This window comes from Bombina bombina, chromosome 4 (genome assembly GCF_027579735.1).
Source record: "Bombina bombina isolate aBomBom1 chromosome 4, aBomBom1.pri, whole genome shotgun sequence".
NCBI lineage: Eukaryota > Metazoa > Chordata > Amphibia > Anura > Bombinatoridae > Bombina > Bombina bombina.
Genome location: NC_069502.1, coordinates 824,674,923 through 824,695,786, shown reverse-complemented (window position 1 = coordinate 824,695,786; position 20,864 = coordinate 824,674,923). Strand labels below are relative to the sequence as shown.

Genomic DNA, 20,864 nt, shown 5'->3' with positions numbered 1-20,864 from the left:
CTGTCAAGCTCTCTATAATACTAAGCTTGTGGGATATTTGTGGCACCTTATTTATTACACTGTGTGGTAATTTTTATTTTATCAAAAGTTTCTACAGCTCAGTGGATAGAGCTCACAAGTTTTGTGTAAGATAACTTCAGCTGCTTTATATTGATTTTTAAGAGATCCTTTATCTAAACGTTCTCTTTAGTTACAAATTATTTAGAGTTAAGAACTTTTATAAGTTCTGATTTTTCCATGTTTCATTTTCTGTACTTTGCTGACATCTAGTGGCTATTGTGATTACAGTACGACTGCTCAAATTCAGGTTTAAGCTGGAATATCCTCGCTTTTTTTCTAAAGGAGGTTTTTTCACCTCGAGTTTCCTGAGTCTAAGCTGTCTGAGGAACCTAAGACTTCTAATCTGGACCTTTCCGGAAGCGGCTCGAATAGCGGATGTCATTTCTAAGAATTGGGAGAAGCCTGGGTTCCTTTCTCCTCATCTACTAGAAAAATGAAAAAAAAACTTTTCCAGGTTCCTGTCTCTCTTTTATTTAAAGGGTGATGGACCTATTTCCTTACTGGAAGTGTACTACTTTTTTTCTTGAGGATAGTACCTCCTTCTGAAACCCCTTGGACGTAAAGATGGAGGGGTATTTAAGGAGAATGTTTAGCCAGATGCGACTTTTCTTCAACTGACTGATAGGCTGTGGGTTTTAACCCAGGTAAGCTCTGGCATGTGATTATAGTGAAAGCAAACATTCCAAGCGTGCGTGGTTATGGAATGGCGATCTTTCCGGTCTATTCAATCAGGTCGTTCTGGTTAGCCATCGAGAGACTCTCTCTCCTGGTGACTCTATCAAGAACTATTGTCTCAGGCTCATGCTTTTTATGTCCTTTATGGGAAATTCTGACTGTGGACGCCGGCCTTCTTGGCTGGGGTACAGTTTGGAGGTAACTTGAAGGCACAGGGGAACTAGTACCTGGAGGAGTTTTCACTTCCCATCAACTTACTGGGATTGAGGGTCATCTTCAATACTCTGATGGCATGGCGCCAAATTCGTTACATTTAGTTTATCAGATCTTGTAGAACAAAATATTTTCTGTTGTTTATATCAATCCTTAGAGGAACGAGGACTTCTCTGGTGAGGAGAGTAATGCCTCGACCCTCAGTGAGTGAAGTCTCACATGTGTCACATTGTGCCCATCTCAGCACAGGGGTTGACATTTGAGAAGCAGATTCCCTGAGCGGCCTTTCTTCTCTGGGAGTAGTTCTTTCTTCCCGAAGTTTTATCCGAAATAACTCTCAGGTGGGGAGTTGTCAGGGTGCCAGGAATCAGACTGAGATGAGAAGTGCAAAAATAATCACACCTTTATTCATAGCAAAAAATAATAAAAAGTCCATAAGTCAAATAACAAGCCAGGAGTCAAAACCAGAGCTGGTAGTCAGACGAGCCGAGTCAGGAGCCAAAGCGAATAGTCAGACGAGCCAGAATCAGGAACAAGGAAAACAGCAGAGTCAGGAACACGCCAGGGATCAGGAACCAGGAAGAACGTCAGGCAGCCAGGTAATACACAGGAACTCTCACAAACAGGTCTGAGACAACGTAAAGGCAAAGCATACTGAACAGAGGCCCTTTAAATAATAAGTGATGACATCACAATTCTGAGACTGCATCCTGTCTCACATTGATGATGCACACCAGTCTGGCCATAAAAGGAAGTGTAGGAAATGAGCAGCATCCCCCACAATGCACCATAGTCAGGAAGAGAGGTGAGTAACATGGCAGCCAGCAGCACATGGCAAACAACAGGGAAAAAGCTCTGACAGTACCCTCCCCTCAACGACCCATCCCCCGCGGGAGGACAAAAGGCTTATTGGGGAAACGGGCATGGAAGGCACGGAGGAGGGCGGGAGCATGAACATCACAGGAGTGAACCCAAGAACGCTCCTCCAGGCCGTAGCCCCTCCAGTGAACCAAATACTGTACACAGCCCCTGGACATACGAGAGTCAATAATGCTGCTGACCTCATACTCCTCATGGTTGTCAACAAAGATAGGACGGGGATGAGGCAACACAGTGGTAAACCGATTACAAACCAATGGTTTCAAGAGGGAGACATGAAAAACATTGGAGATACGCATAGCAGGAGGAAGGTCAAGAGCGTAGGCCACAGGATTAACCCGTCGGAGTATTCAAAAAGGACCAACATAACGGGTAGCCAATTTATTGGAAGGCACACGAAGGTTCAAGTTGCGGGAGGACAGCCAAACTCTCTCACCAACCTGGTAGGAAGGTGCAGGCAGACGCCTACGATCAGCCTGGAACTTTTGGCGCTACATAGAACGATGAAGGCAATCCTGAATCTGCATCCACGTGGAACGGAGTTGCCGGAGATGCTCCTCCAAAGCCGGAATACCCTGAGACATGAATGAATCGGGCAACAAGGATGGTTGAAACCCTTAATTCGCTATGAACGGGGATAACTTGGCGGAAGCATTAATAGCACTATTACGAGCAAACTCTGCCCAAGGTAACAGTTCAGACCAATTATTGTGGTGATCTGAGACATAGCAACGGAGGAACTGTTCCAGAGCTTGATTAGACCGTACCGCAGCCCCATTGGATTGAGGGTGCTATGCCGAGGAGAAGGAAAGCTGGATCCCCATTTGAGCACAAAAGGAACGCCAAAATCTGGAGACAAACTGGCTACCCTGGTCCAACACTATCTCCTTGGGTAACCCATGTAAACGGAAGACCTCCCGGGCAAAAATCGAAGCAAGCTCCTGAGCGGTAGGCAGCTTCATCAAGGGAATGCAATGGGACATTTTAGAAAAACGGTCAACCACCATAAGGATAACAGTATTGCCATTGGAAACAGGTAGCTCGACAATGAAGTCCATGGAAAGATGTGTCCAAGGACGCTCACTATTAGCAATAGGTTGAAGAAGACCCACAGGAAGACATCGAGGAGTCTTATTCTGTGCACAAACTGAGCAGGAGGCAATATACGCAGCAATATCAGAACGAAGACCTGGCCACCAGAGTTTTCGAGTGACAGACCAAATCATTTGGTTCTTGCATGGGTGACCTGCGGCTTTAGGATAGTGGTAAGTGTGCAAAAGTTTAGTTAGAAGATTCTCAGGAAAAAAACACTTATCACTAGGTTTCTCAGGAGGTGCATTGGTTTGTGCAGCCAGGATCTCCTCCCCCAAGGGAGAAGTCAAATTAGTATGTATGGTAGCCAAAATATGGTCAGGAGGTATAACAGGAGTAGGTACAGACTCCTCCTTGGACAGAGGCGAAAATTGTCGAGAGAGGGAATCAGCCCTAACATTCTTACTACCAGGCAGGTAGTAGACCACATAATTAAAAATAGCGCCCATCTGGCCTGTCGGGGCGACAAACGTTTTGCTTCAGATAGATAAGTTAAATTCTTGTGGTCAGTAAAAATGAGCACTGGCACGCTAGTACCCTCGAGAAGATGCCTCCATTCCTTAAGTGCCAAAATTATGGTCAGTTATTTCCTGTCGCCAATTTCATAATTGCACTCCGCTGGAGACAATTTCTTAGAGAAGAAACCACACAGATGCAAGGAACCGTCAGGCGTAGGACGTTGAGACAAGAGGGCACCTTCTCCAGTCTCAGACGTATCGACCTCAAGAACGAAAGGCAGGACAGGGTTAGGATGAGCCAGAACTAGAGCGGCAGCAAAGGCAGTCTTAAGACTATCAAAGGCCTTAATGGCAGTAGGTGACCAATGGAGTGGATCATTCTCTTTACGGGTCATGTCTGTGATAGGTTTGACCAAGGAAGAAAAGTTTTTAATAAACTTTCTATAGTAATTGGCGAACCCCAAAAAACGTTGAATAGACCGAAGACCAACTAGGCAAGGCCACTGCAAAACTGCAGATAACTTGTCAGGATCCATTGAGAACCCTGCAACGGAGATAACATAACCTAGGAAGGTTACTTGAGTCTGATGGAACTCACATTTCTCGAGTTTACAAAACAGGCCGTTTTCACGTAGTCTCTGAAGAACCTGTGTAACATCAGAACGATAAGCCTCAATTGTGGGTGAGTGTATGAGGATGTCGTCTAAGTACACCACAACACACTGTTGCAACATATCTCATAGGACATCATTAATAAATTCCTGAAAAACAGCAGGAGCATTACATAGGCCAAAGGGCATTACAAGATACTCATAATGCCTGCTCCTGGTGTTAAATGCTGTTTTCCATTCGTGACTCTCCTTAATCCTAACGAGATTGTACGCTCCTCTCAAATTAAGTTTAGTAAAGACTGTAGCTCCCTTAAGGCAGTCAAATAGTTCCGTAATGAGCGGAATAGGGTAAGCATTCTTAATGGTAAGACGATTAAGACTCCTATAATCGAGACATGGTCTTAACTCGCCACCCTTTTTCTTCACAAAGAAGAAGCCAGCCCCTGCAGGAGAGCAGGATTTGCGGATGATTTCCCGCGACAGAGCATCGGCAACATACTCCTCCATAGCACAATTATCTGCAACAGACAGAGGGTATACCCGGCCCCGAAGAGGAATGGCTCCGGGTTGCAGGTCTATGGCACAATCGTAAGACCGGTGAGGAGGCAACGTACCGGCACGCACCTTGTCAAACACGTCTAGGAACACTTGGTACTCCTCTGGCAATTGATATACCGAAGAAGTGCACAAGACTTTAACTGGTTTCCGAAGACAAATTGAAATACATTGCGGGGACCACAACAAAATTTCGGACCTGCGCCAGTCGAGACTGGGATTGTGCTATTGGAGTCAGGGATAACCCAGAACAACCGGAAAATGCAGAGAGTTTATCACCTGGAACTGGAGGGTTTCAAAATGGAGAGCCCCAACAACCATGGACAACGGAACAGTTTCGTGAGTAACGAGTGCGGGCTGAAGGGGCCTGCCATCAATGGCCTCAATAGCAAGCGGAACGGACCGAGGCAAAACAGGAATGGAGTGCTTTGATACAAAAGCACTGTCAATGAAATAGTCCGCAGCACCGGAGTCAACACGAGCCTGAGTGACTATGGAGGAGTCCACCCAGGAAAGGACAACCGTGACAAAAGGTTTCTCCTTAAGCGGTTCCGGGGGACGAGGATAAACCACCCAAGGTATGCCCCCGACAGGACCTTAGGTGTGAGCATTTCCCAGCCGTGTAGGACAAGACTTCAAAAGGTGGCCCTGTAACCCACAATAGAGGCAGAGCCCCTCCCTCCTCCTAAAGGCCCTCTCCTCCGCTTATAGACGTGTGAATCCCAACTGCATTGGTTCAGCAGTACCTGGTGACTCGGGACCAGGATACAGCGCTACACTACCCCTGATGGGGGTTGTGTGGCTAAAGATGGTGTTCACGACTAGTTAGAATATTCGTGATATACAAATAGATAGACGTATATATATATATATATATATAAGATAATAATGTTAAAATCATAAATCAATAGATAAAATATAACAATTAGTTTTTATTCAATGAAATGTATACACAATCAATAAAAAGAATAATATAGGATAAAACATATATATATATATATATATAATATAAATGAAAACCGGATAATAGAGGTTTATATGGGATGAGCTATAGGTAAAACTCTATAGTGGGTATTTTACAGAAGTCTTATCCTTGGTGTATCACTGATATGTAACGGATATCCAATCTTATTGAAGTCCTATTAAATGTCCAAAAATTAAATGTCCAAAAAATTAAATGTCCAAAAAATTTAAATTAAGTGTCCAAAAATTAAATATCCAAAAATTAAATGTCCAAAAATATTGGTGGGTGGTGATCCAAAGCTAATGCATTAATTAAAGTGATCAATAAAAAGAATTGGTTTGTTAAAAAACTCCAAAATATGGTAAAATTTTAAAAATATAAAAAATATAAAAAAATATAAAAAGTAGTGATCAACAATCCATGTGGAAAAAAGAGAAAAAAGAAAAAATTATACAAAATGAGGTGTACACCTAAAATTGTGCAATAAAAGTGTGTCCAAAAAATGGCCTAAAAAATGCCCTTAAAACAGTGTGACCTAGCAAATTCTGGATCCTTGTGATGACAAAAAAGCAATATCCTTGCAAGTAGTCTTTATATAAATCCTTGTGTTAGCCAAAAGAAATGTTCATAAAGATAGTATAGTTGTGAATAGCCCAAAGTTAAGTGATTCAAATGTAAATGTATGAGGTTCTAAGATGATGTTCCTCTTCTCAAAGGGTATATCAGTTTGTTAGGATGTCCTCATGTACCTATAAGAGTGTACAAAAAACGGACATAGTGCAATAAAGTCACCCTAAAGATTGCAATATTAGTGTTCTACTCACCAGATATAAGCCTGAGCTGCAATACCAGTATATAGCCAACGCGTTTCGGTCCCCAGGGACCTTTCTCAAGACTGGTCTATATTTTTTATATTTATATTTTATATTTTTTAAATTTTACCATATTTTGGAGTTTTTTAACAAACCAATTCTTTTTATTGATCACTTTAATTAATGCATTAGCTTTGGATCACCACCCACCAATATTTTTGGACATTTAATTTTTGGATATTTAATTTTTGGACACTTAATTTAAATTTTTTGGACATTTAATTTTTGGACATTTAATAGGACTTCAATAAGATTGGATATCCGTTACATATCAGTGATACACCAAGGATAAGACTTCTGTAAAATACCCACTATAGAGTTTTACCTATAGCTCATCCTATATAAACCTCTATTATTCGGTTTTCATTTATTATATATATATATATATATATATATATATATATATAGGTATCCAAAACACCAGAACTCGCCCACAAAGGAAAAATGCCTGGGTGCAAATTTGTAAAAGATATGCAGCCAAAAGAAAATGCACTCTCAGGACTTTCATAAACAAGTTACTTTTATTTCTGTAACGTTTTCGGAGGTCTTGCCTCCTTCATCAGCATAAATAAAGTGAAAAGAAACAAACTCTTAAATAGTGACATACTCACTCAAAATCATTTCAAACCACTACCTGTGCTGGCGCCAAAATTACCGGTGTTGGACCGCATAATGCGTTCCAAATGTGCTAAGTGGCGGAAGTAGTGCGCCAGACTACTTCCGGTTGTCAAAAATCTATAGCCGTAAACAATCGGCTTTCTCTATATAACTGCTATAATTGTAAAGCCATTGTGGAGTGTTTATCTAAACACATAAAGCAAATTCTTAGCATGCAAACGTTTATGCTAATATATTAAATAGTGATAGTAAATGTGACAGCCGCTTGTTGCCATAGCAACATAAACAATGCTGGAGTGTTATCCTGAACAGGAACAGATAGACAGTAACTATGTTTCTAAATATACCAAAATGTGTTAGAACGGGCCTGTTATTTGGCTACAATGTATATGTTTACAGATGATGTATATATTAATAAGAGAGGATACCCAAATCTATTTATTAGGCACGCCAGCTGACATGATGTGCTATATATGTTGTTATGTTATCTTATGTTAAAGATATTGAATCAGTATATCCAATATTCATAGAGGAATCTCATATGGAGATATATATATATCTCCGATTTAAAGCCTTCAGTTTCTACATAGCTATACTGCTAAAGATTATCGTCTATCTGCGATCTTCCCATTAGTATGAGCTGTTAACATACATACTGTTCCTAAAAAAAGCCTTTTGTGTAATCAAAACTTGAAACAAATATTATTGAAATTTATACCGCTCACCTAGTTCCTATTGAGTGATGAGGTTATATACTCTCAACATATTAAATCTCATAGTAAGAGCTACGTGGGTCATATATGTATATTCCACTCCTATCTTGTGGCTAACAATGCCCTCATATGCTCCCTATGTCAATACTCCAAAGCATTCAAGCACAAACGTACAAAAAGTAAATAGAACTAAACTTAAAAAATAAACTTAAAAATAAAAACAATTAATATAACGGTCTTTCCATACATTTAAGCACTACTTAAACACTATCCCATTCGGGATGGATTTAGCTCTAAAAGTTCTTGATTTTCATATATGTAAAATAGAGAGCGTTCGATCATTAACTCCTGAATTTATGTATGTTGTGATCCGCTCTGTGTTTATTTCTGTGCATTCTTCAGTATCTTCTATTGCACCCTGGACCCCTGGGTTACCGTTGCCTTTAGGATCGAATGCTTAGTATGCATTGTGTTATCCTAGTTATTATGCCATCAAAATATTCTCCATATTGTTATTTCTTCTTCCTGGGTTGCTTAATGATCAAGTGTCCAGTTTTGGCTATGTGTACTGCTATGTGTGAAAAAAACTGGTAACTCCAAGGCACCACTATTCGACTTCCACACAGGTGTTAGAAATACCAAAGATTCCTATCCCTGGTGCTGTGTGTCAACATGGTTTAGGGGTACCCCTAGGACGAGGCACGCCGACCACATGGCGCACAGAGTCTTAATAGTCTAGGTGCCGTACCCTGCGCTTGTATCACATTATATAGCTATATTACACCAAAGCCTTAAAATCAGGGGTGGTGTTGAGCCCCCCTGGGTGAATGGTACCCAGTCGGTACATCCATTGTGCCTCTCGTTGCAGAAGTAATTTACCTCTGTCTCCCCCTCTATCTAATGGGGGTACATGATCAATGAGTGTGTATCTTATTGATGCCACCGAGTGTCTGTACTCTGCACAGTGTCTCGCTACTGGTTGTTCCGATTCCCCGGATTTATGAGCCGACCTTATGGCGTGACGATGATTGGCCATCCTTTCTCTCAGGGTACCTGTCGTTTTACCGACATAATGCCAAGAGCATGGGCATACCAGTAAATAGATAACATGTGTGGTCGTACAGGTAATCGAATGTCGTATATGGAACTGCCTGTTGGTATGAGGATGGTTGAATATTCTGGTACTTATAAGTCCATTACAGGTAGTGCATCCTAAGCATCTATAAGATCCTCTGATGTTAGTATGTGTCCTGGGATTGTAACTTGCCTTTGAGTCAGTTTTGACTAATAGGTCTCGCAGATTTGTGCCCCTCCTATAGCCGACCATCGGCGTCAGATGTTTGCTAAATTGTAATTTTGGATCAGTGGAAACGATAGGCCAATGTGTCCTTAAAGAGAGTCCAGCATTTCTGGTACTAGGGGAAAATGTAGTTGCCAGTATGATTTTATCATCCCTGATTTGTCTAGGTTCTTGAGCCAATAGTTGTGCTTGTGTTATTTGTGACACTTCCTTCATCATCTTGCTGATGTGTTGGACCTTATATCCCCTCTCTTCAAATTTTGCACCCATTTCAGACAACTGAGTGGCTCCTAATATGGGATCCGAATTATTTCTAACTGTTCTGATAAGCTGTGATTTCAATATACCCTTTAGTAATGCTGGGGGGTGACAGCTATCTGACCTCAATAGGGAATTCCTATCCGTGGGTTTACTGAATAGTGTACATCCTAATCCCTGTGTGGTTTTGTATACTTTAAGGTCAAGGAAGTTAATAGACTCTGCGTTACTTAGCATTTTGAATCTAACAGTGGTCTTTGTATTATTGATAGTTTCAAACCACTCATGGAGGTCATCCATGCCCCCTCTCCAAATCAAAAAGATATCGTCAATATACCTACGGTAGAAAATGATGGATGAATCACATTTTCCCCATAGGTATATGTTCTCGAAATGTGACATGAAGATGTTAGCATAGGAGGGGGCCATGGATGACCCCATGGCCGTACCTGCTATCTGAAGAAAGAATTTGTTTTCGAATCTAAAATAATTCTTGTGTAAACAAAATTCAATGAGAGACAGCAGGTATTCAATAGGGGGTCCCTCATAGAGGGGATTATTCGTGAGGTGTGCCCTAACTGCTTCTAATCCCTCCCCGTGGGGAATAATAGTGTACAGGCTGTTCACGTCCATAGTGACCAAAATGTCACCAGTCTGGACGTGAACAGCCCCCAACAGTCTAATGAATTCGCTGGTGTCCAGCAAAAAGGATCGTGTTCCTCTGACAACCGGCTGTAGTAGTAGGTCAATGTACTGTGATACCGGTTGGCATAAGGAATCCACTGCCGACACAATGGGACGACCCGGAGGTGTCTTTGCATCCTTGTGCACCTTAGGTATTGTGTATAGTATGGGTATCCTTGGGTGTGATGTGATGCAGTACTTTTTGATGTGTTCAGAGATAAAACCCTGTTCGCAACCCATCTGAATTAAATCATCCAATTGTTTTTTGTATGTATCTGTTGGATCACCCTTCAGAGCCATGTATGTAGATGTATCTGAGAGTTGATGTACAATGTCACCTTTGTAATAGTCATAATTCAAAAGGACTATGGCCCCTCCCTTATCCGCTGGTCTAATGGTGAGGGAGGTGTCATCCTGGAGTGTTTTAATGGCTTCTCTTTCCATTTGTGTGAGATTATGTTTCCATATAGAGTGCTCTCTGTCCTTGTCTAGGTCTTGAGAGACCATGCGAATAAAGGTCTTGGTGCTAGCACTATAATTGGTAGGCTCAAATGAGCTTGGTATATGACATTGACGTTCAATTGCAGTTTTGGTGTTATCTGATATAGTATTCTGGAAAAATTCTTTAAGCTTTAAAGTTCTGCAAAATTTGTGAATATCAACTTTCTGTTCATACTCATTGATTGTTGTGCTGGGAACAAATGATAGTCCCTTATTTAGCAGTTGTATTTCACCATTTGTCAGAACATGAGAGCTCAAATTAATTATTGCATCCCTCGCCTCCCCCTTCTTGGCGGTCTGTGTCTTGGTGCCCGCCCGCCTGATGTGGGGTCTCGTGTGTCTGCTCTTTGTGAGCGTGTTGTAAACCCTAAAAAATGTCTGGGTGTTGACTGTGCATTGTATTGGTCAAAATTGTCACTTGTGCCCGGTGGGGTGTATGGCCTTGCATTAAGAGCTCTCTCATTATCAGTGGACTCAGCTCCACTAGTATCCACTGTGTCAAAGCGTACACGCCTGTCACGCTGTCTTCTCCTGGGCTGTATCTCTCTAGTGCCTGTGAGCCATTTATATACCTTGCCCTGAGAATAATCTAGCTTAACAGTATCCAGTTTTCTATTTTTAAATGTAATTAAATCATTTTTGTATTTATCAATTTGAGTTTTGATTTTGGATAACCAATTTTCTTGTTGATCATTAGCAAGAACTGGGTTATGTGTTGTTTCAAACTGCTGAATTTCAATTTTAACCTTAGTTAGGATAGAAGTGACTTCTTCAATAACCAATAATATTAAATCAAAAGAACATTTGTTTAAAATGTAGCACCACTTTTTTCTGAATTCAGGGTTGTCTCTGCCTATGGTGGGAATATTGTGTACCCTAAACCCCCTTGGAATTTGCCCATTTCTATGATAATCTGAAAGATAGCTACCGTGTAAAGATAAATCTATCTCACGTTTTTTCAATTTTAGCAAAGCAAAATATAAGTTAATAGGAGTCTCACCAGAAGTTCTGGATATGGGTGCAAACAATATGCGGTTAGCGTCATCCTCGGTGTAGGAAACCGTCCCTGTTTGTGCTGCTATGGCTTGTACTGCCGGATCTTCAACTGTTTCCACATGAATGACCATAGGATCTTGTTGGCTCTCACCTTGTGATGACATGGTTAGTACCAGAAAGTAAGGGAGCCTATGAAGAGAATTTCCACAGCAATCACACTGAACCTTATGAAAAAAGATGTATCCAATCTTGTATACTTAGAGCAAAATCACAATAGGAAAGTTCCGTTTATCAAGTGGTAGAAATGATGAGGTTAATTTAGGAGGGGCACGCCTGGTCGTGTGTATAGGTATCCAAAACACCAGAACTCGCCCACAAAGGAAAAATGCCTGGGTGCAAATTTGTAAAAGATATGCAGCCAAAAGAAAATGCACTCTCAGGACTTTCATAAACAAGTTACTTTTATTTCTGTAACGTTTTCGGAGGTCTTGCCTCCTTCATCAGCATAAATAAAGTGAAAAGAAACAAACTCTTAAATAGTGACATACTCACTCAAAATCATTTCAAACCACTACCTGTGCTGGCGCCAAAATTACCGGTGTTGGACCGCATAATGCGTTCCAAATGTGCTAAGTGGCGGAAGTAGTGCGCCAGACTACTTCCGGTTGTCAAAAATCTATAGCCGTAAACAATCGGCTTTCTCTATATAACTGCTATAATTGTAAAGCCATTGTGGAGTGTTTATCTAAACACATAAAGCAAATTCTTAGCATGCAAACGTTTATGCTAATATATTAAATAGTGATAGTAAATGTGACAGCCGCTTGTTGCCATAGCAACATAAACAATGCTGGAGTGTTATCCTGAACAGGAACAGATAGACAGTAACTATGTTTCTAAATATACCAAAATGTGTTAGAACGGGCCTGTTATTTGGCTACAATGTATATGTTTACAGATGATGTATATATTAATAAGAGAGGATACCCAAATCTATTTATTAGGCACGCCAGCTGACATGATGTGCTATATATGTTGTTATGTTATCTTATGTTAAAGATATTGAATCAGTATATCCAATATTCATAGAGGAATCTCATATGGAGATATATATATATCTCCGATTTAAAGCCTTCAGTTTCTACATAGCTATACTGCTAAAGATTATCGTCTATCTGCGATCTTCCCATTAGTATGAGCTGTTAACATACATACTGTTCCTAAAAAAAGCCTTTTGTGTAATCAAAACTTGAAACAAATATTATTGAAATTTATACCGCTCACCTAGTTCCTATTGAGTGATGAGGTTATATACTCTCAACATATTAAATCTCATAGTAAGAGCTACGTGGGTCATATATGTATATTCCACTCCTATCTTGTGGCTAACAATGCCCTCATATGCTCCCTATGTCAATACTCCAAAGCATTCAAGCACAAACGTACAAAAAGTAAATAGAACTAAACTTAAAAAATAAACTTAACACCAGGGATAGGAATCTTTGGTATTTCTAACACCTGTGTGGAAGTCGGATAGTGGTGCCTTGGAGTTACCAGTTTTTTTCACACATAGCAGTACACATAGCCAAAACTGGACACTTGATCATTAAGCAACCCAGGAAGAAGAAATAACAATATGGAGAATATTTTGATGGCATAATAACTAGGATAACACAATGCATACTAAGCATTCGATCCTAAAGGCAACGGTAACCCAGGGGTCCAGGGTGCAATAGAAGATACTGAAGAATGCACAGAAATAAACACAGAGCGGATCACAACATACATAAATTCAGGAGTTAATGATCGAACGCTCTCTATTTTACATATATGAAAATCAAGAACTTTTAGAGCTAAATCCATCCCGAATGGGATAGTGTTTAAGTAGTGCTTAAATGTATGGAAAGACCGTTATATTAATTGTTTTTATTTTTAAGTTTATTTTTTAAGTTTAGTTCTGTTTACTTTTTGTACGTTTGTGCTTGAATGCTTTGGAGTATTGACATAGGGAGCATATGAGGGCATTGTTAGCCACAAGATAGGAGTGGAATATACATATATGACCCACGTAGCTCTTACTATGAGATTTAATATGTTGAGAGTATATAACCTCATCACTCAATAGGAACTAGGTGAGCGGTATAAATTTCAATAATATTTGTTTCAAGTTTTGATTACACAAAAGGCTTTTTTTAGGAACAGTATGTATATTAACAGCTCATACTAATGGGAAGATCGCAGATAGACGATAATCTTTAGCAGTATAGCTATGTAGAAACTGAAGGCTTTAAATCGGAGATATATATATATCTCCATATGAGATTCCTCTATGAATATTGGATATACTGATTCAATATCTTTAACATAAGATAACGTAACAACATATATAGCACATCATGTCAGCTGGCGTGCCTAATAAATAGATTTGGGTATCCTCTCTTATTAATATATACATCATCTGTAAACATATACATTGTAGCCAAATAACAGGCCCGTTCTAACACATTTTGGTATATTTAGAAACATAGTTACTGTTTGTCTGTTCCTGTTCAGGATTACACTCCAGCATTGTTTATGTTGTTATGGAAACAAGCGGCTGTCACATTTACTATCACTATTTAATATATTAGCATAAACGTTTGCACGCTAAGAATTTGCTTTATGTGTTCAGATAAACACGCCACAATGGCTTTACAATTATAGCAGTTATATAGAGAAAGCCGATTGTTTACGGCTATAGATTTTTGACAACCGGAAGTAGTTTGGCGCACTACTTTCGCCACTTAGCACATTTGGAACGCATTATGCGGTCCAACACCGGTAATTTTGGCGCCAGCACAGGTAGTGGTTTGAAATGATTTTGAGTGAGTATGTCACTATTTAAGAGTTTGTTTCTTTTCACTTTATTTATGCTGATGAAGGAGGCAAGACCTCCGAAAACGTTACAGAAATAAAAGTAACTTGTTTATGAAAGTCCTGAGAGTGCATTTTCTTTTGGCTGCATATATATATATATATATATATATATATATATATATATATATATATATATATATATATATATATATATATAGGTTTTATCCTATATTATTCTTTTTATTGATTGTGTATACATTTAATTGAATAAAAACTAATTGTTATATTTTATCTATTGATTTATGATTTTAACATTTTTATCTTATATATATATATATATATATATATATACGTCTATCTATTTGTATATCACAAATATTCTAACTAGTCGTGGACACCATCTTTAGCCACACAACCCCCATCAGGGGTAGTGTAGCGCTGTATCTTGGCATTCTATTTTTTAAACTGATACATCGGAATCTGGTTGGGAGACTCCGCCTTTTTGAGGTATAGCCTGTATGGTATTTATTGTGGCGCTGCAAGACATACACTTGTTTGACTCGGGACCAGGAGGAGAGGGAGGCATGGGTGGGAACGAACATGTAAGAGACAACGGAACAGGAGGCTTCCGCAATCGCTCCTTGAAAGAGGGCCTCTCTCTGAGTCTGATGTCAATTAGGATCAAAAAAGACACCAATGCCTCGAGATCCTCTAGTAAATCTCTGGCAGCAACTTCTTCTTTAATCGCATCAGAGAGCCCATGAAAGAAGGCGGCAACAAGGGCTTCATTGTTCCAACATACCTCTGCAGCAAGCGTACAGAACTCAATAGCATACTGAGCAACAGATTTTGTACCTTGCTGAATGGACATGAGTCGTTTAGCAGCAGAGGAGGAGCATGCCGGAACATCAAATACCCTTTGAAATGAGGCCACAAATTCAGGGTAATTTGAAATCACAGGTTTATTAGTCTCCCACAAGGGATTAGCCCAGGCAAGAGCTGTGTCAGAGAGTAACGAGATGAGAAATCCCACCTTAGCTCTGTCGGAGGGAAACGCCTGAGGTAACATCTCACTTTTGTTTATTGTAACAACACAAGGAGTTTATATAGGGTACAGATATACATTGAATCATATAATCATTGCCTAATTCTTAAGATTATCTAACACCAGATGTATCCTGTATGTAATTAATCAGCTTTTCTGATATCTTCAAGTCTAAATCTTTGAAGAAAGGATACTCCAACCTTGGCATGTTTTCATAAAAGAAAGACCTTTATTATACCATGATCCACAAAAAAAAGCTGCTTTTTTGTGTGGACCATGGTATAATAAAGGTCTTTCTTTTATGAAAACTTTAAATAAAGGAATTTCTCCAGCTCTAAGTTTTAAATAAAAGGCCTTTATTAATCATACAGGGTTCAAAGAACAAGCAACGTTTCAGGCTTACACTTAGCCCTTTCTCAAGCTTAACATAATGTGAATAAAAGGATGTTTAAATAGCCATTTTGGTGCCAACAATTCGTAATTAGCACATATATTATGCCATCTACTGGTAAAAATAGTGAATGACATTGTGTTGAACAAAATCAATCGATACAACAGCTCCCTCTAGTGGTTATCAAAATGCATGTGCACAAATCTATATTTTTACAATGCTATCTTTAGAAACTCCATTTAATGGCGAGAAAAACGGTATATAATATGTGTGGGTACAGTAAATGAGTAAGAGGAAAATTACAGCTAAACACAAACACTGCAGAAATGTAAAAATAGCCTTTGTCACAAACGGACAGAAAATGGAAAAGTACTGTTGTCATTAAGGGGTTAAAGAAACATTAAAATAAAAAAAACAAATTTACATAGATAATTGCAGTCATGACAATCATATTTGAAATGTTATTTGTCAAGAATATGGTTACTCAGAAAAAAAACAAGACATAAGGATCTAATCCAAAGGCTATATCTGCATATATTAATTGTCAATATCCATAGACATTTATTGGAAAAGTTGGAATAAATATAACATTATGTTGTATGGAAAAATCTAAGTAAATTTACATACACTGTACATGTGTTCTTAAAAGAGAAGTATAATCACCAAAAAGCTGTCCAATTGCATTCCCTGTTGTGTGTTGTGGATTAATGAACTAGATACCTTGACCCCAAAGGGACTTAACAGGGAATGCAATTGGACATCTTTTTGGCGATTATACTTCTCTTATAAGAACACATGTACAGTGTATGTAAATTTACTTTGTTCCCCACCTTTGTGTTTCATCTTTAGGTCTAAAGGCAGATTTATCGCTGATAGGATAACGGAGACGGTGGAAATTTTAAAATACATTTGATGATGTATAGTTCACCTATCAACTGCATAATCAGCATTTTGCACATAACTAGTGAGGGCAAAAGGACATGTATAGTATTTGCAGAATTGATATTACAGAGTTTATGATTAAAGGGACAGTATACACTCATTTTCATATAACTGCATCTAATAGACACTACTATAAAGAATAAGATGCACAGATACTGATATAAAAATCCAGTATAAAACTAGCTCTCAGTTTAGCTCTGTTGAAAAGGTAGCTGGAAAGCCCATTGCAAGTGGGAAATAAGACACTCCCCTCCCCCTTCTTTTGCATATGAAAAGACCATTTACACAAACAGGAGCAAGCTGGAAAAGGTAGCTGACGGTATTCTCATAAAACTTTGGGGCTTGGTTAGGAGTCTGAAAATCAGAGCAATGTTATTTAAAAATAAGAAAAACTATACATTTAAAAAAAAAATATTTATGCAAAAATGAGTGTATAATGTCCCTTTAACATAAAGTTACATAGCAGGATTTAGTATTACTGTTTGATACAATTATACATTTATGTGTGTATACTATAATTAAAGGGATAGTAAACCCCAAAATTTTCTTTTATGATTCAGATAGAACATACAATTTTAAACAACTTTCCAATTTAATTCTATTATCAAAATGTATTCATTCTCTTGTTATCCATTGCTGAAAGGACAGCATTGCACTACTGACAGGAAGCTGAAAATATCTATTTAGCCAATCACAAGAGACAAATGTGTGCAGGCACCAATTAGCAGCAGCTCCCACTAGTGCATGCTATGTGCATATTCTTTTTTTAACAAGGGATACTAAGAGAACAAAGCACATTTGAAAATAGAAGTGAATTTAAAAGTGTCTTAAAATGACATGCTCTATCAGAATCATGCAAGTTTAATTTTGACTTTCCTATCCCTTTAATATAATGAGATACATATGATACATGGTATAATATTCTTACACTTCCTGATGTGCAGTCCTTTGTTCAGGCTCTGATTATAATAAGGCCTGTGTTTTATCCTGTTGCTCTTCTGTGGAGCTTTAATTTTGTTTCTTTGTGTTCTGCATCAGGTTTCGTTTTGAACCTATGCATTCTGTTGACCTTAAAGCTTTTGTCTTGGAAGATTTTGTTTTTGTTGTCTATTTCTTCCACTCGCAGAGTTTCTGAGTTATCCTCTTTGATGTGTGTTCCATGCAGATAAGGCTATTTGTCGTTCCTAGTTCGGTTTTCAACCTAAGTTGGCTCGATTCACATCTTCAATTAAGACATTGTAGTTTGTTCCCTTTTGTCCACCCTTCTTTTCAGAAGGAACGTTTTCTTTACGTTCTGGTTGTAGTGCATGCTTTGAGGATTATTTCTTCATGCACTCAAGGATTTAGACAATCTTTTTCTTAGTGGGTTTGTATGCTGGTGAGGGCTGGACAGCAGAATCCTGGGAGGATTACAGCTCTTTCTACCATGCAGTGTGTTTTTGGGCTTTTAAGATCCAAGCTTCTATGGATCAAATCTATAAGCACTAGATTGACCTCTATATATATTTTCCAAAATTTTCACATTGGATGTTTTTGCCTCAGCTTGGGTTTCTTTGGGGAGTAAAATACTTCAAGCGGTGGTGCCTTCAGATTAGGGCCGTCTACTTTATTTCTGTCCCTGTTCATTCTGTGTCCTCTCTAGCTTGGGTATTAGATTCCCAACAGTAATGAATATATTTGTGGACTCTCCATGCCATTGGAAAGAAAACAAAATGTATGCTTACCTGATAAATTCTTTTCTTTCCTGGCATGGGAGAGTCCACAAACCCGCCCTGTGTTTTTAAGGCAGCATTTTTCCTAATCTTCTGGCACCTCTATAGCCCTAGTGTTTCTTCTACTTTTCCTTTATTTCATTGGCTGAATGACTGGGGGAGTATGGGAAGTGGGATAGATACTTAATGCTTTGACTGAGTTGTCTTTGCCGCCTCCTGGTGGCCAGGTGTTGAATTCCCAACAGTAATGAATGAATTTGTGGACTCTCCATGCTAGGAAAGAAAAGATTTTATCTAGTAAGCATACATTTTGTTTTTATTCTTTATTAGAACTAACAGGTCACAGTGATGAAAATCTAGATACAGGAGCACATGGAGAACTGGTAGAGAATATTCAGCCAGTGGAGACCCCATCAGACGTCACTGCAGGTAACTGATATATGGCAGAAGCTACTAGTATTGTTTTCTTTACCAATTATTTGAAAACTCAGATTTTAAAATGATTTTATCCTTCAGGAAAATAATGTAAACTATGGACCTAAAGATTGACCAATTCCAGTCATTAAATACTGTAGTGTTGTGCAATATTACTGTATAATTTGGGAGAGCTAATTGAGCTTACATCCATTTAACCAAAAAATAATAATTGCATTCTTTATTAGAACTAACAGGTTACAGTGATGAAAATCTAGACACAGGAGCACATAGAGAATTTGTACAGAATATTCAGCCATCAGATGTCTCTGCAAGTGAGTGATCTATGGTATAAGCTTTTCAAATAGAAAACTCAGATTCTGAAATGATTTCACCCTATAAAAAGGATGAGCCTCAATACACAAAGATTTCAATGATAAAATCTTTTTGGTACATAAACGTACCATGTATTCCCTTCTCTTTTACCTTCTATTTTATTCTAATACTACACACAAACACACACATGCCCTCTCTTCTCTCACGATCTGCTTCATGGTAATAGTGTTGTCGAGTTCTAAAAGACACAAAAAGGGCGCCCTTGGTGCAGCAACTTCTAGGTATGCAAAGCGGTATCATATAATAATGATCAGATACTCACAAATATACATGCACATCAAGTGTAATAATAGACGAGCCGAAACTTCAGAGCCATTCGGCTGACTCCCCAGCGACAAATGAGCTGCGAGAGGGGCTCGTCTCCTGGTAGAATAACGGCTTCCGGTGTCAAAGTGTGCTACAGCCGGTTGGATAGTTAGGTGGAGAGACGCTAACAAAATGTCCCCACAATACGATTCCCAAGGAGTGTGATGTTGAATAATCCAAGAGCAAGGTACAGCTATATTAAAAGTTTTATTAAAACAGGTTTAAAAAATGTTGCTTAGCAACGCGTTTCTCGGCTCAATACGCTGTTTCATCAGGCTACATATTGTCTACTAATACCTTGCTCTATTTAAAAGCCTCAGCTGGCCAATCAAAGGCTCTAAATATCACACACCCACAAGTTTTACGTGAGCTCTTATCCTATTTGGCCAACAGCGGATCATGTTTATCTATCGAGGGTGTGATTGATACACAGAGACCATTACCATAAAGATATTGGTGTAAATAACTTCTTACAGAATAAAAATATTTGTGACATATCACCAAACATATAATATAGCAATTTCACAATACATAAATAATAACAGAATTATTTAAACAATATAAAATAATGTGAGTCAAGCAATAATGACGAGATATATATTACAATACCATATCACTATAAATTGATAACTATTGATAACGTCTGTAGACTATACTCCCATACATGCAGCTGTTACAATATACATTGGCCCTATAAAAATGAATATATATTTATATATATAAATACATCCAAACTATCTACTATATAAGTGCATAGTAAACAGAAGCCTCTATAACAAAAAACAGCCCATGATACATAGACACAACTTATTTGCTAATATATTAGCATAAATTTGAAAATTTAATATAATCGTCGTATACTAAATAAATACAATGTGCATATAATTAATGTGAATATATTAAAAATAATAATGGTAAAAAAAAAAAAGTAAATATGTGAAATATAACAAACCATTGCTATATGCATGCTAACTATAATAAATAAATACCCTAATGTGTATAGTGAAAATAGTGATTGATAGTGACAAGACCTAACGTTCTATTGAACCTAATGTTCCACTATTTATAAACCTGATATTCACTATCTGATAATCAGTGGTGAAAGCAAACAAGAATACATTCAGTATGTGATAACTAATAGAGCAAATTACAATATGTCTGGTGTATAGAAGTCCAGGTTTGTGTCCATATGGAGGAGTCCCAAAATAAAATGTCCAAATTGTGTTCCAGTCCTATTGAATGGTTCAGTGTTGGTGATGAAAAAACCGTGTATGAATAAATCTAGAAGAAAAAATCTCAAAAAATGTCAAAAGATGTGAAACAATTAGAAAATCAAAAATGAAATTATATATA

The 20,864-nt window shown here is 38.4% G+C and overlaps 1 protein-coding gene across 1 annotated transcript in view; it reads left to right on the top strand.

Moving 5' to 3' along the window:
• Positions 1 to 20,864, top strand: part of LOC128657136 (oocyte zinc finger protein XlCOF7.1-like) — a 215,722-nt gene that overhangs the window by 77,210 nt on the left and 117,648 nt on the right. The window contains exons 9-10 of the mRNA XM_053711385.1: positions 18,726 to 18,824; positions 19,058 to 19,144. Coding sequence (XP_053567360.1) covers positions 18,726 to 18,824; positions 19,058 to 19,144 — 186 coding nt within the window. The remainder of the gene's footprint in view (positions 1 to 18,725; positions 18,825 to 19,057; positions 19,145 to 20,864) is intronic.